This window comes from Staurois parvus, unplaced genomic scaffold, assembly GCF_062004578.1.
Source record: "Staurois parvus isolate SC_StPar_1 unplaced genomic scaffold, SC_StPar_1.0 ptg000140l, whole genome shotgun sequence".
In the NCBI taxonomy this organism is placed as follows: Eukaryota; Metazoa; Chordata; class Amphibia; order Anura; family Ranidae; genus Staurois; species Staurois parvus.
In genome coordinates, this window is record NW_028317936.1 from 1,548,317 (window position 1) to 1,564,318 (window position 16,002).

General features: G+C 47.2%; 1 protein-coding gene across 1 annotated transcript in view; it reads left to right on the forward strand.

Annotated features, from left to right (window-relative positions):
- PTGS1 (prostaglandin-endoperoxide synthase 1) overlaps positions 1 to 16,002 on the forward strand; it is a 77,509-nt gene that overhangs the window by 20,106 nt on the left and 41,401 nt on the right. Inside the window, exons 3-5 of the mRNA XM_089673547.1 lie at positions 3,141 to 3,257; positions 9,425 to 9,565; positions 12,854 to 12,997. Coding sequence (XP_089529673.1) covers positions 3,141 to 3,257; positions 9,425 to 9,565; positions 12,854 to 12,997 — 402 coding nt within the window. The remainder of the gene's footprint in view (positions 1 to 3,140; positions 3,258 to 9,424; positions 9,566 to 12,853; positions 12,998 to 16,002) is intronic.

The window sequence follows — 16,002 nt, forward strand, 5'->3', positions numbered from 1 at the left end:
CATCTAGTGGCCATAATGCGGTATTTTCATCTTTTTATCTGTTCGATCTGCAGAGGATATAGCTTGAGAATATTCAGTTTTTCACCATTTTGCCCCATTACCCTACAGAGTAATGTCAGGGAAAGGAAGGAGCTAAAAGACATGCACATTTTCCCATATTCTGTCCCTCTAACACTTTTTGGCAAATAAACAAATTCCTGGCTGCTACAAGCAGACGGCTGACGGACGTTTGTTTACATTTTTAATCCTGGCTGATGACTTTCATAGAAGTTTTCAGGTGGCTTTCTATATACTTGTAAATTACTTCATGCCCCCTTATAGCGGGTGTCAGTGATGAGTGCCTCCGTTATAACTTGCCCCCTATGGTGGTGGTCATTGGTGAGTGCCTCCTTATGGTGGTCATTGGTGAGTGCCCCCTTATGGTGGTGGTCATTGGTGAGTGTCCCCTTATGGCGGTGGTCAGTGGTGGGTGCCCCCTTATGGTGGTGGTCAGTGGTGGGTGCCCCCTTATGGTGGTGGTCAGTGGTGAGTGCCCCCTTATAGCGGTGGTCAGTGGTGAGTGCCCCTTTATAGCGGTGGTCAGTGGCGGGTGCCTTCTATGGTGGTGGTCAGTGGTGAGTGCCCCCTTATGGTGGTGGTCAGTGGTGAGTGCCCCCTTTATGGTGGTGGTGAGTGGTGAGTGCCCCCTTTATGGTGGTGGTGAGTGGTGAGTGCCCCCTTTATGGTGGTGGTCAGTGGTGAGTGCCCCCTTTATGGTGGTGGTCAGTGGTGAGTGCCCCCTTTATGGTGGTGGTCAGTGGTGAGTGCCCCCTTTATGGTGGTGGTCAGTGGTGAGTGCCCCCTTTATGGTGGTGGTCAGTGGTGAGTGTCCCCCTATGGCGGTGGTCAGTGGTGAGTGCCCCCCTATGGCGGTGGTCAGTCGTGAGTGCCCCCTTATGGCGGTGGTCAGTCGTGAGTGCCCCCTTATGGCGGTGGTCAGTGGTGAGTGCCCCCTTATGGCGGTGGTCAGTAGTAAGTGCCCCCCTATGGCGTTGGTCAGTGGTGAGTGCCCCCTTAAAGCGTGTCCCCTTATGGCGTTGGTCAGTGGTGACTGCCTCCTTTCAGTGGTGAGTGCCCCCTTATAGCATGTCCCCTTATGGTGGTGGTCAGTAGTACATGCCCCTTTATATATTGGTGATCAGTGGTGATTTCCCTCTTATGGCGGTGATCAGTGGTGAGTGCCCCTGTATGGTGGTCAGAGGTGAGTGCCCACTTATAGCGTGTCCCCTAATGGTGGTGGTCAGTTCCCACTTATGGTGGAGGTCACTGGTACATGTCCCTTTAAATACTGGTGATCAGTGGTGGATGCCCCCTTATGGTGGTGATCAGTGGTGGGTGCCCTATAATATTTGTTGGTCATCGGCATTTTTTCCAATAATATTGGTTGTCAGTGGTGAGTGCTCCTTTAAATATTGTTGATTAGTGGTGAGTACCCCCTTTAAATACTGGTGCTCAATAGCGAGTACCCTTTTATGGGGATGGTGAGTGCCCCTACAATTATTGGTGATCGGTGGTGAGTGCCCCTATAATTATTGGTGATCGGTGGTGAGTGCCCCTACAATTATTGGTGATCAGTGGTGAGTGCCCATACAATTATTGGTGCTCAATGGTGAGTGCCTCTACAATTATTGGTGATCGGTGGTGAGTGCCCCTACAATTATTAGTGATCAATGGTGAGTGCCCCTACAATTATTGGTGATCAGTGGTGAGTGCCCCTATAATTATTGGTGATCGGTGGTGAGTGCCCCTACAATTATTGGTGATCGGTGGTGAGTGCCCCTACAATTATTAGTGATCGGTGGTGAGTGCCCCTACAATTATTGGTGATCGGTGGTGAGTGCCCCTACAATTATTGGTGATCGGTGGTGAGTGCCCCTGCAATTATTGGTGATCGGTGGTGGGTGCCCCTACAATTATTGGTGATCGGTAGTGGGTGCCCCTACAATTATTGGTGATCATTGGTGGGTGCCCCTATAATTATTGGTGATCATTGGTGGGTGCCCCTACAATTATTGGTGATCAGTGGTGGGTGCCCCTACAATTATTGGTGATCAGTGGTGGGTGCCCCTACAATTATTAGTGATCGGTGGTGAGTGCCCCTACAATTATTGGTGATCGGTGGTGGGTGCCCCTACAATTATTGGTGATCAGTGGTGGGTGCCCCTACAATTATTGGTGATCAGTGGTGGGTGCCCCTACAATTATTGGTGATCATTGGTGGGTGCCCCTACAATTATTGGTGATCGGTGGTGAGTGCCCCTGCAATTATTGGTGATCATTGGTGGGTGCCCCTACAATTAAGGTGATCAGTGGTGAGTGCCCCTACAATTATTGGTGATCAGTGGTGAGTGCCCCTACAATTATTGGTGATCAGTGGTGGGTGCCCCTACAATTATTGGTGATCAGTGGTGGGTGCCCCTACAATTATTGGTGATCATTGGTGGGTGCCCCTACAATTAAGGTGATCAGTGGTGAGTGCCCCTACAGTTATTGGTGATCAGTGGTGAGTGACCCTACAATTATTGGTGATCTGTGGTGAGTACCCCTACAATTATTGGTGATCAGTGGTGGGTGCCCCTACAATAAAGGTGATCAGTGGTGGGTGTTCCATAACTTTTGGTGGTCAGTAATGTTTTTTCCCCATAACATTGGTGGTCAGAGTTCCCCTTTTATGGACAACATGCCCTCTTGCTGCTCTGTGTGTTCTCTTGGTGGTCAGTGTGGAGGTCTGTAAATGGAGATCTCAGTGGAGCACCAGAATGGTGATGTCCTCACACTTGTAGTCCATGGATACTTCCTCCAACTCCACATTGGAAGGTCCATATCTGGGTACAGAGCAGGGCTGGAGGAATCATCTGGAGCCTGAGCATTTTATTGAAAATCCGCTAATTGCGGTTGAAATGCCTTGAAAGCTCCAGTAGAGAAGAATTAATAAATGTTTTTTTATTTTACCTTTTCAATTTAGGTGTATTATTTTCAAAGTTGAAGTATACCTTTTACATTTGTTTTTGATATTCAGAATTTTCTTGTATTTCCAGACTGTAATGTATTGTTCTTCTGCTGTATAATCCGCCCTTCATGGGGTCCCGTTCTCGTTTCAGTGAACCCATGCTGCTACTTCCCATGCCAGCACAAAGGTGTGTGCGTGAGGTTTGACCTGGAAAGCTACGAATGTGACTGCACCCACACTGGGTACTATGGAAGAAACTGCACCATCCGTAAGCTATGAAACAGACGTCTTTATCGTATCAAACAGTTGTTTCCTGTCATACAAGCTCTTGAGAAATCCAGCAGCTTTGAACAGTAAAAAAATTCCGTGCATTGCAGGGATGGGGGAAGAAAGAGGAACGCTCTTTTTAGAACATGGATAAACCAGTGGTGGTCAACATATTTGATGAAGGGGGCCTTGTGTGACCCCCAAACATCCCCTGATATTCCATCTTGCAACGGGAGGTGGTCCTAGACTGGGGACATGCTATAGGAGTTGTTGGAGACTGGGGGCATGCTATAGGATTTGTTGGAGACTGGGGACATGCTATAGGAGTTTTTGGAGACTGGGGACATGCTATAGGAGTTCCAGGAGACTGGGGACATGCTATAGGAGTTCCAGGAGACTGGAAACATCCTATAGGAGTTCCAGGAGACTGGGGACATCCTATAGGAGTTGTTGGAGATTTGGGACATTATTATATTATTATTATTATACAGTATTTATAAAGCGCCAATAGTTTGCTCAGCGCTGTACATTACAATGGGGGACAGAACAATTACAATACAATACAATGCAAAACATGAGGGGATGGAGGGCCCTGCTCTTTCGAACTTACAATCTAGGAGGGAGGGGATGGTGGCACAGGAGGAGATAGCTGTGGGGGATGGAGTTGTAGGAAGGGTGGAGGAGGTCGGCAAGTTAGCAGGGGGTGGGGTAGGCTTCCCTGAAGAGGTGGGTTTTCAGGGTGCGCCTAAAGGAGAGGAGAGTAGGTGATAATCTGATGGGTTGGGGCAGGGAGTTCCAGAGGATGGGTGACACCCTGGAGAAGTCCTGGAGGTGGGCATGGGAGGAGGAGACCAGGGAACTAGAGAGGAGGTCTTGTGAGGAGCGGAGTGTGCGTGTTGGGTGGTACTTGGATATTAGGTCAGTGATGTAGTTCGGGGCAGTGTGGTGGACAGCTTTGTACGTCCGTGTTAGGATTTTGAATTTGATCCGTTGTGCAATCGGAAGCCAGTGGAGGGATTGGCAGAGGGGGGTGGCAGAAATGGAGCGGTTGGTAAGGTGGATGAGTCTGGCAGCCGTATTTAGGATCGACTGAAGCGGGGATAGCCAGCGGCGAGGCAGGCCAGTGAGGAGGGAGTTGCAGTAGTCGAGTCGTGATATGATGAGGGAGTGGATGAGCTGTTTAGTGGTTTCTGGGGTTAGGAACGTGCGGATTTTGGCGATGTTGCGGAGGTGGAGTCTGCACGAGTTTGTTAAAGATTGGACTTGGGACTGGAAGGATAGGTTTGAGTCAAGAATGACACCAAGTACTCTGGCCTGCGGGATGGGTTTGATGGTGGCGTTATTGGATGTGATGAAGTCAATGGGGGGTGGTGTCCGGGCTGGGGGGAAGACAAGAAACTCGGTCTTGGAGAGGTTCAGTTTAAGGAAGTGGAGCGACACCCAGTCTGATATGTCGCTCAGTAGGTGTGTGATTCGGGCGGAGACTGAGGGGGTGAGGTGGGGGGTTGAGAGATAGATTTGTATGTCATCGGCATAGAGGTGGTAGTTGAAGCAGTGAGAGTGTATGAGTTGGCCAAGGGAGGAGGTGTAGATGGAGAAGAGAAGGGGCCCGAGGACAGAGCCTTGAGGGACCCCAACAGAGAGGGGAAGTGAGGGACGTTCATGCTATAGGAGTTGTTGGAGACTGGAGACATGCTACATAAGTTCCAGGAAACTGATAATATTATTATTATTATTATTACTACGAGTTTATATAGCGCCAAAGGGTTTGCTCAGCGCTGTACAATAGGGGGGGACAATACATGGCACAGTACAACAAAGACAGACAGCGTACGAGGGGTAAGAGGGCCCTACTCTTCCGAGCTTACAATCTAGGAGGGAGGGGGTAAAGGTACAGTAGGAAGTGGCTGGGGGGGATGAAGTGGTAGGAGGAATGAATATCCTATAGTTGTTGGAGACTGGGGGCATACTACAGCAGTTGGTGACTGGGGACATGCTATAGGAATTGTTGGAGACTAGGGACAGGCTATAGGAGTTGGAGATTGGGGTCATCCTTTAGGAGTTGGAGATTGGGGTCATCCTTTAGGAGTTGGAGACTGGGGACATGCTACAGGAGTTGTTGGAGACTGGGGACATTATATAGGAGTTGTTGGAGACTGGGGAGAGGCTATAGGAGTTGTTGGAGGCTGGGGATATCCTATAGCAGTTGTTGGAGACTAGGGACATACTACAGGAATTGCTAGGAACACTATATAGGAGTTGTTGGAGACTGCAAAAATGCTAAAGGAACTGTTGGAGACTGGGGACATACTGCGGGAGTTGTTGGAGACTGGAGACATTATATATGAGTTGCTGGAGACTGGGAACGTGCTATAGGAGTTGTTGGAGACTGGGGAGAGGCTATAGGAGTTGTTGGAGACTGGGGACATAATATGGGAGTTGTTGGAGACTGGGGACATGCTATAGGAACTGTTGGAGACTAGGGACATGCTATAGGAACTGTTGGAGACTGGGGACATCCTATAGTAGTTCTTGGAGACTGGGGCATGCTATAGGAGTTGTTGAGTACTGGGGACATGCTATAGGAGTTGTTGGAAACTGGGGACATCCTATAGTAGTTATTGGAGACTTGGGACATGCTATGGGAGTTGTTGGAGACTGGGGACATCCTATAGGAGTTGTTGGAGACTGGGGACATGCTATAGGAATTGCTAGGGACACTATATAGGAGTTGTTGGAGACTGCAAAAATGCTAAAGGAACTGTTGGAGACTGGGGACATACTGCGGGAGTTGTTGGAGACTGGAGACATTATATATGAGTTGCTGGAGACTGGGAACGTGCTATAGGAGTTGTTGGAGACTGGGGAGAGGCTATAGGAGTTGTTGGAGACTGGGGACAGGCTATAGGAGTTGTTGGAGACTGGGGACATAATATGGGAGTTGTTGGAGACTGGGGACATAATATGGGAGTTGTTGGAGACTGGGGACATGCTATAGGAACTGTTGGAGACTAGGGACATGCTATAGGAACTGTTGGAGACTGGGGACATGCTATAGCAGTTCTTGGAGACTGGGGCATGCTATAAGAGTTGTTGAGTACTGGGGACATGCTATAGGAGTTGTTGGGAGACTGGGGACATCCTATAGGAGTTGTTGGAGACTGGGGACATGCTATAGGAGTTGTTGGAGACTGGGGACATGCTATAGGAGTTGTTGGAGACTGGGGACATGCTATAGGAGTTGTAGGAGACTGGGGACAGGCTATAGGGGTTGTAGGAGGCTGGGGACATGCTATAGTAGTTGTTGGAGACTGGGGACATGCTATAGGAGTTGTTGGAGACTGGGGACATCCATCAGGAGTTGTTGGAGACTGGGGACAGGCTATAGAAGGTTTTTTCCTCTTTGTCTCCTGCTCTCTTTCTTCCTTTTGCATCTAAAATTTTCCAATGGCCATAAAAATATTAAAGAGCTGGATGCGGCCCAAAAGAAAGCTGAACCGTCCATCTTGCCGTGCCTCCTATGGACAGGGTAGTAGAAGTGATAAATGTGTCTCCATCTGTACATTGCTGGAATACCTTATGTCAGGAGCTCAGTGAATGTTTTCCATGTTCATGTAATAAAACCCCAGAGAGTAATCCCAGAATGTTCTTCCTGTCCTCTCCACCACCTCCATTAAATCTCTGCTGTCAGTTGTTTACAACCTCCTGGATATCTGGTAGGTATTGGAGGAACACATCTGCCTGACGATATTTATGTATAGTTTCACAATACAAGATTGGATATTGAGATGAGGGGGTCTAGATCTTCTGACATCTTCAAGGCGAAATGTAAGTTCACCTTAAAATTCAATGGCTGATATTGGACCTCCCAAGATCCTTGTAAGCAAATCCATAGAAACAGCTTTGTGGGAGAGATCTAGGAGGAGCACCGTGCCATTGGGCAATGGTAAAGGTGCAGTAACAAAGGCTCAAAGTGTTACTGAACCCACAACAGTACAATCAGTCTGTATACGCAGTAAAGTGTGCTTGTTCTACTCACTGTGGAACCTCAGGGGTTAATCCTCCACATTGTGTAAAAAGGCTGTTTGATCCTGTCTTCCCGGACCCTCCCCTTCTTTTACTGTCCCCAATCCATCTGCTGATAGAACAGAGCCTTGGGAGCAAGCTGCACATGCTTAGTTTGGTTTGTATTGCTAACCAATCAGCACTGTCCAGAGGGTCAGGGGTTATGCAGCCTCATAGGACAATCAGGGGAGAATGGAAACTCCTCCTATTATTGTTGTTATAATAATACGGGATTTATATAGTGCCAAAAAATTTTGCAGCGCTTTACAAAATGAAGGCAGACATTACAGTTACAATACAATTTGGTACAAGAGGAAACAGAGGGCCCTGCTCCTGGGAGCTTACAATCTAGGAGGAAGGGTCATGTGATACAAAAGTTAATAGCTGTTGGGAGGATGAGCCGATGGAGGAAATAAAAGGTAGATTACTAGGTAGAAGCAGGATAGGCTGCTTTAAAGAGAGAGGTTTTCAGGGATCGTCTAAAGGTGGATAGCCAGAAAGATTGGGGTAGGGAGTTCCATAGGATGGAAAAATCTCGGGAGAAGTCCTGGAGGCGAGCATGGGAGGAGGTGACACGAGAACTAGAGAACAGGAGGTCTAAGGGAGGATCGAAGAGAGCGGTTTGATTGATATGTTGTAAGTTTTCCTACAAGCTTTAACCAGTGCTCTGCTGGACACTGATAGAAGACACAAGACTGCTATATACTGCTGATGAGAAAAGGGATTTAGCAGTTTATGTTTACTAAAATAATTGTATTTTCATGTTGTGTGTACTGTGGGAGAGCAGATATAGTGAATGCGGGGTCCCGGGAGACCAGATATAGTGAATGCCGGGTCTGGGGACAGCGGATATAGTGAATGCGGGGTCCGGGGAGAGCGGATATAGTGAATGCGGGCTCCGAGGAGAGCGGATATAGTGAATGCCGGGTCCGAGGAGAGCGGATATAGTAATTGCGGGGTCCGGGGAGAGCGGATATAGTGAATGCGGGGTCCGGGGAGAGCGGATATAGTGAATGCGGGGTCCGAGGAGAGCGGATACAGTGAATGCGGGGTCCGAGGAGAGCGGATACAGTGAATGCGGGGTCCGAGGAGAGCGCATACAGTGAATGCGGGGTCCGAGGAGAGCGCATACAGTGAATGCGGGGTCCGGGGAGAGCAGATATAGTGAATGCGGGGTCCGGGGAGGGCGGATATAGTGAATGCGGGGTCCGAGGAGAGCGGATACAGTGAATGCGGGGTCCGAGGAGAGCGGATACAGTGAATGCGGGGTCCGAGGAGAGCGGATACAGTGAATGCGGGGTCCGAGGAGAGCGCATACAGTGAATGCGGGGTCCGGGGAGAGCAGATATAGTGAATGCAGGGTCCGGAGTTTAGTAACACTTAAGGTAGTCTTGATTGCCCTTCACCCATAGGGAGAACGTATGTGTTTCTGCAGGAGCTCCAGGATGTCTCACACCACATATGCCAGCACATGAAGCTGTATGTAGAAAAGTGACATAAGGAAGTGTCTCTTTGATGGCCGTTTTGGTTATCCACCAGTTGGACATTTATTGGCACCAGAGAAAAGTTTGATACCAGCATTTCAGCACTTAATTGAATTCAGCAAAAGAAACAATTTGCAACATTTAGTCCTATGCGATGTTAGTACAGCAATCTATTGCCACAAAAAAATCCTGGCTACAGTATGCCTGACAACACCTTGACACACCTCACTGGGCTTTTTTGTGGCATTGGCGTAGTAAAGGCTTTTTTTCTGGCAACTCAGCCATGCAGCTAATTTTTGTTCAAGTATTTTCAAATTTGTGCTCACACCGCCTTTTTCCAGAGCAGCCTGTATTTCTCCTGATGTTAACTGTGGGGGGTTGTCTTTTCTGGCAGTTGTGGCTGCAATCTTTTTTGTTCTACCTAACATTGGCTTGGTATCAAGAAATCCCTGAATTTTCCACTTCCTAATAAGTGATTGAACAGAACTGACTGGCATGGTCAAGGCTTTGGATATCGTTTTATATCTTTTTCCATCTGTATAAAGTTCTATTACCTTGTCATTCTTTTGACAGTTTGCGTGTTATATTTTTCTGATCATTTTACTCTTTTCACTTTCAGCTGAATTATGGTCCAGGATTCGGGATCTCCTCCGTCCAAGCCCTTCCTTCTATCACTACATCTTGACTCGTTTCAAGTGGTTTTGGGATATAATAAATGCGACTTTTATCCGGGATACAATTGTCAGGCTCGTTTTGACAGGTAAGAGTTCCTAATACACGTAGAATTAAATTCGAAACCCAGACAGATATAAAAGACACAAATCAGCGACGCTCTGTAATATTAATATCATATATAGATTAATATCATTAGATGCATTATACAGGCAAGCAGTGTAAAAGCCTGAATGTGACCTGATCTCAGCCTCTTGCAGTCTCTGTACAGCAGTGCTGGAGTGTGAGAGGAAGAAACTGCACAAGGAGCCAATCAGGAGCAAGCAGAGTGACAGATTGGCCCATCGCTGTGCTGCTTCTCCTTTCATTGTCCAGTCATTGGCTGGGCGTAGGTCCAGGATACAAGGCCGGAACAAGAAGGGGGTTAAAGAGAAGCAGCCGCCCTGTGGAAGGCTGGTTGCTTGTGTCTTGAACTAGTGCTTGGTTCACAGCAATCACATTCCTTCTTGTTTTACGGAGATATCCCCTGGTAGTGGCTGAGCTTTGTACCGCACATGTGCTTTGCAGACCCTGGTTCTTTTGATACACCAGACCCAACATTCACCCCTTTGAATAACTTCAGACCAGGCTAAGAATTTGATGCAACTTTACTTAAAAGTTCTTTAACCACTTCCAGTCCGGACACTTTCACCCCCTTCCAGTCCGGACACTTTCACCCCCTTCCAGTCCGGACACTTTCACCCCCTTCCAGTCCGGACACTTTCACCCCCTTCCAGTCCGGACACTTTCACCCCCTTCCAGTCCGGACACTTTCACCCCCCTCCAGTCCGGACACTTTCACCCCCTTCCAGTCCGGACACTTTCACCCCCTTCCAGTCCGGACACTTTCACCCCCTTCCAGTCCAGGCCAATTTTCAACTTTCAGTGCTATCACACTTTGAATGACAATTGCACGGTCATGCAACACTGTACCCATATGAATTTTTTAGCATTTTTTTCAGACAGGTAAAGCTTTATTTTGGTGGTATTTATTCACCACTGGGATTTTTATTTTTTTTTGCTATGTGAATTAAAAAGTCCAAAAATTTTGAAAAAAAGTGTTTTTCTTATAAGATTTTGCAAATAAATAGTATTTCATCATAAATCTTGGCCAAAATGTATTCCATTATATTTTTAGTAAAAAAAAAATAACCCAAATTAGTTTATAACCAAAAATTATAATTTTTGAACTTTTTTTATTTACATTTTTTTGTTATTTTTTTATATTATTTATTATTATTTTATATTTTTTTTACATACTGTCACCCTAGCAGTACAGTGTCACCATGGTGACACTGTACTACTTGTGGGGGGTGATGATGATTTTTTTTTTTACACTGATTGCTTTTACATCCTTTATGGGTGTAAAAGCAATCATTTCTCCTTCTCGCTGGCTGCATTCTTGCAGCCATTGAGAACTACTGAGTGTGATTGGTCACAGCTTGTCACATGGTACAAGGCTGTTGTGAATAGCCCTGTGCCATGTGACCTCTGTGATCATTCACAGATTTCACACATAGTAAGCAATGATGTCACAAGTGACATCTTGCTTACTACTCTGCATGTGATCACTGATTGGCCAATCAGTGATCACATGATCGGGACCTTGTACAGAGGTCCCATCCGAACTACTGAGTATGATTGGTCACAGCTTGTCACATGGTACAAGGCTGTTGTGAATAGCCCTGTACCATGTGACCTTTGTGATCATTCACAGATTTCACACGTAGTAAGCAATGATGTCACAAGTGACATCTTGCTTACTACTCTGCATGTGATCACTGATTGGCCAATCAATGATCACATGATCGGGACCTCGTACAGAGGTCCCATCCGATGATTGGTGTTCCACTGTGTCTGGAGGACACAGCAGGCACCGGATCGCAGTGCTCACTCCCAGGGAGTGCACACAAGCAGGGTGCTGGGAGGCCGTTTATAAACGGCCACCCAACCCTGCACTGCCACCGTCCGGCCGTTTATATACGGCCGGACGGGAGGTGATTAACAATACAGGGTGAACAAAGTCCATTTTCTAACCCTAACTACAACTGAAATGGCTGCTCAGGGACTATGGTGACATTGTACTGCTAGGTTGACAGTATATTAAAAAAAAATAAAAAACATAAATAATAATATAAGAAAATAGAATTCAAAACAGATTAGAAAAATTATAATTTTTGGTTATAAACTAATTTGCGTTGTTTGTTTTTTTTTTTACTAAAAATATAGATGAACACATTTTGATTTATGAAGAACGATTATTTATTTGCAAAATTTTATAAGAGAAAAACTTTTTTCCCCAAAATTTTTGGACTTTTTCATTTATATAGCAAAGAAATAAAAATCCCAGTGGTGAATAAATACCATCAAAATAAAGTTTTATCTGTCTAAAAAAATTGTGAAAAAATTCATATGGGTCCAGTGTTGCATGACCGTGCAATTGTCATTCAAAGTGTGATAGCGCTGAAAGTTGAAAATTGGCCTGGACTGGAAGGGGGTGAAAGTGTCCGGACTGGAAGGGGGGGAAAGCGTCCGGACTGGAAGGGGGTGAAAGCGTCCGGACTGGAAGGGGGTGAAAGCGTCCGGACTGGAAGGGGGGGAAAGCGTCCGGACTGGAAGGGGGTGAAAGCGTCCGGACTGGAAGGGGGTGAAAGCGTCCGGACTGGAAGGGGGGGAAAGCGTCCGGACTGGAAGGGGGTGAAAGCGTCCGGACTGGAAGGGGGGTGAAAGCGTCCGGACTGGAAGGGGGGTGAAAGCGTCCGGACTGGAAGGGGGGGGAAAGCGTCCGGACTGGAAGGGGGGGGAAAGCGTCCGGACTGGAAGGGGGGGGAAAGCGTCCGGACTGGAAGGGGGGGGAAAGCGTCCGGACTGGAAGGGGGGGGAAAGCGTCCGGACTGGAAGGGGGGGGAAAGCGTCCGGACTGGAAGGGGGGGGAAAGCGTCCGGACTGGAAGGGGATGAAAGCGTCCGGACTGGAAGGGGGTGAAAGCGTCCGGACTGGAAGGGGGTGAAAGCGTCCGGACTGGAAGTGTCGAAGTTTCCATTCACACCTGACCTTTTTGTTACACTCAAGAGGAAGAATCTCGATTTTCTCGAGGGGTCTGACTGTTGTGGAGTGAAGCTCTAAAAAGCACACAAGCTATTTGGGGCAGAATCACAGCTAACGGGGGGCTTAGACAATCGTACTCTTCCAATCTTGTGGTAACAGTTTGGAGAAATCCCTTTTCTGTTCCAGCATGGGGGAGGGGAGGCTGATTGCATCTGCCCACCATTGAAGCATACTCTTTGGGTGCGTTGACCTTTTACTTGTTTTTCATACAACTTTTTATCTTTTACAGTGCGATCCAATCTGATACCCAGCCCCCCAACGTACAACTCTGCATACGATTATATCAGCTGGGAAGCCTATGCTAACGTAAGCTACTTCACACGAGTTCTACCCCCTGTGCCAGAAGATTGTCCTACACCAATGGGAACCAAAGGTAAGAAGCTGGCCAGTATCGTGGCGGGATCTTTTTATATAGTCTGTAGGTCTTTGGTATACTTTTTTTTTTTTTTTTCCTTGTGTCGAAATTGTCAGATTGTGTTCTTAGGGTGTAGTCACACCAGGCATGGTTGCATTGTGCCATGACTGAGTACAGTTGTCCCCACTTGTTCGTATTCACATTGTGCCATGGCCGAGTACAGTTGTCCCCACTTGTTCGTGTTCACATTGTGCCATGGCCGAGTACAGTTGTCCCCACTTGTTCGTGTTCACATTGTGCCATGGCTGAGTAGTTGTCCCCACTTGTTCATGTTCACATTGTGCCATGGCCGAGTACAGTTGTCCCTACTTGTTCGTGTTCACATTGTGCCATGGCTGAGTAGTTGTCCCCACTTGTTCGTATTCACATTGTGCCATGGCTGAGTAGTTGTCCCCACTTGTTCATGTTCACATTGTGCCATGGCCGAGTACAGTTGTCCCCACTTGTTCGTATTCACATTGTGCCATGGCTGAGTACAGTTGTCCCCACTTGTTCGCGTTCACATTCTGCCATGGCTGAGTAGTTGTCCCCACTTGTTCGTATTCACATTGTGCCATGGCTGAGTAGTTGTCCCCACTTGTTCGTATTCACATTGTGCCATGGCCGAGTACAGTTGTCCCCACTTGTTCGTGTTCACATTGTGCCATGGCCGAGTACAGTTGTCCCCACTTGTTCGTATTCACATTGTGCCATGGCCGAGTACAGTTGTCCCCACTTGTTCGTATTCACATTGTGCCATGGCTGAGTACAGTTGTCACCACTTGTTACATATATACATACACACACATACACCCTGAGGTCATCACAGAGGACAATGGGGTTAGCACGTCCACCTGGCAGTACTCAGGTCATTGGTTTGAATCCCAGCCACGGCACCACCTGCCTGGAGTTTGCATGTTCTCCCTGTGCCCGCATGGGTTTCCTCCGGGTACTCCAGTTTCCTCCGACACTCCAAAGACATACTGTTAGGTCAATTGGATCCTGTCTAAATTGGCCCTAGTATGTGTATGTATGAATGTGAGTTAGGGACCTTAGATTGTACGCCCCTTGAGGGTTAGGGACTGATGTGAATGTATAATATATATGTAAAGCGCTGCGTAAATTGATGGCACAACTCCCAATAATAAATAAAAGTGTACAGTAGGCCATAATGTGTTTTGCTCCATGTCTTTGCTAAAAATAAATCCCAATAATTGTATATTAATTGGTTTACATGAACGTTATAGCGTCTACAAATGGCGGTATATATACTGGAATTTTAATAATGTTTTATACTAGTAATGGCGGCGATCAGCGACTTATAGAGGGAGTTTGGCAGGCATTCTGACACTGAGGGGGAACTGCCACTGAATTATGCCCAGTGACACCAATACAGTGATCAGTGCTAATAAAAAGCACTGACACTGTACTAATGGCACTGGGCAGGAAGGGGGTAACATCTGGGGTGATCAAAGGCTTAACTGTGTGCTGTTTTATTAGGGAGACATGCTGCTGTGCAGAGAGATACAAAGCAGCACGTCCTTGCTGACAGGAGAGGGATCTGTGTTGTTTACACACAGATCTCTCCCATATCAGCTTTGCCAACGATCACCGAGTGCTGAATGCCATCACCAGCTGCCAATAGTGGCATGTGCATGGTGGTATGTGCGCACCCCCTACCCGGAAATGCAAATTGCGTATATATACACGTGATTTAGCGCAGCCGTGCCGCCCTGTAGCAGTACTTCTGCTATAGGGTGGAGGGCAACTGGTTAAAGTAACTTCAGACCGGGCTTTCAAACAGTTGATACAACTTTTACTTAACGTATGCAGCATAGTCCACCATGGACCGTATTACAGGCATCCCCTAACTCTCTGACTAGTTGGCTCAGGCATACCAATATGTCGCATTCTCCAGAATCCGGTATCTTCAGGCGGACTGCAGGGCACAGCAGTCCCCCTCCATAGCTTCACGGCATCCTAGTCAAGTAGGAACTTTCCCATACTCAGCCTCCTCCCCTCCATTAATATACATCACAGAACAGGTAGGCTGGGTTCAAAAAGCCCGGGAATGGAGCAAAACCAATTAACCCCTTCCCAGCCTGGGCCAGAAGACTGCCTTGACTGCCTACATGCTCAAGTACTTGAAGGCGGCTGGATGTCCTACGAGTCAAAAAATGATTACCATTTGGAGTGGGTAGTCCAGTCTTCCAGACATACTTTCGTGAGTCACGTCTGTTTGATTGAAAATGTTATGAAAGAGAAATTCCATTAAGCTCACTGTGTATCTAAATGTAAGCAAAACCCACCCTGAATAAAAGCCTGGAAAGCGGTCTTTAGGAAAAAAACCCCCAAAAAACCTCTTGGAAGCATTTATAAAGGACGCACTTATCTCCTGTACGGAGGAAACACTGCGCTGTCTGGTGGCGTTCTGTCTGAATGGACCTCATAGTTTTGGAGTGAGGTCAGGTTCTAGGCTTCGTATTTTCTGTTCATTTGTAGTATGGAGTTGTTTCATCAGTTTTTTGCTTTAAAGCCCAATTGAAGTCTTACATGATTTTTTTTTTACTTGTTATGCAATGTTCTGGAAGCACGTTGGACAGTCAGACCGTTGCCGTCACACAGTCCGGGTCTGCAGAAGTCAGACAAGCCCCCTGGACAATACTCCACATGCAACAGTCCAGGCCCCTGGAAAGCTGTCCTGGCAAAGGACAGCTTCTTACTATGTGTAGCCCCCCCCCCCCCGGACAGCAGTCCAGTTCTCAAATGTGCTGCCAGAAAAGGGCATCTTCCTCCTATGTGTAACACCCCCAACTTCTAGGGGCACTATTTCATCCACTGACACCAACAATTGGGCATAATTCTCCCCACTTACACCAATGAGGGGGGCACAACGCCTTCCAATGACATCAATGATGGGGCACAATTACTCCAACTGTCACCAAACAATAGGGCATTATTTTTTCCCACTGACATCGGGACCT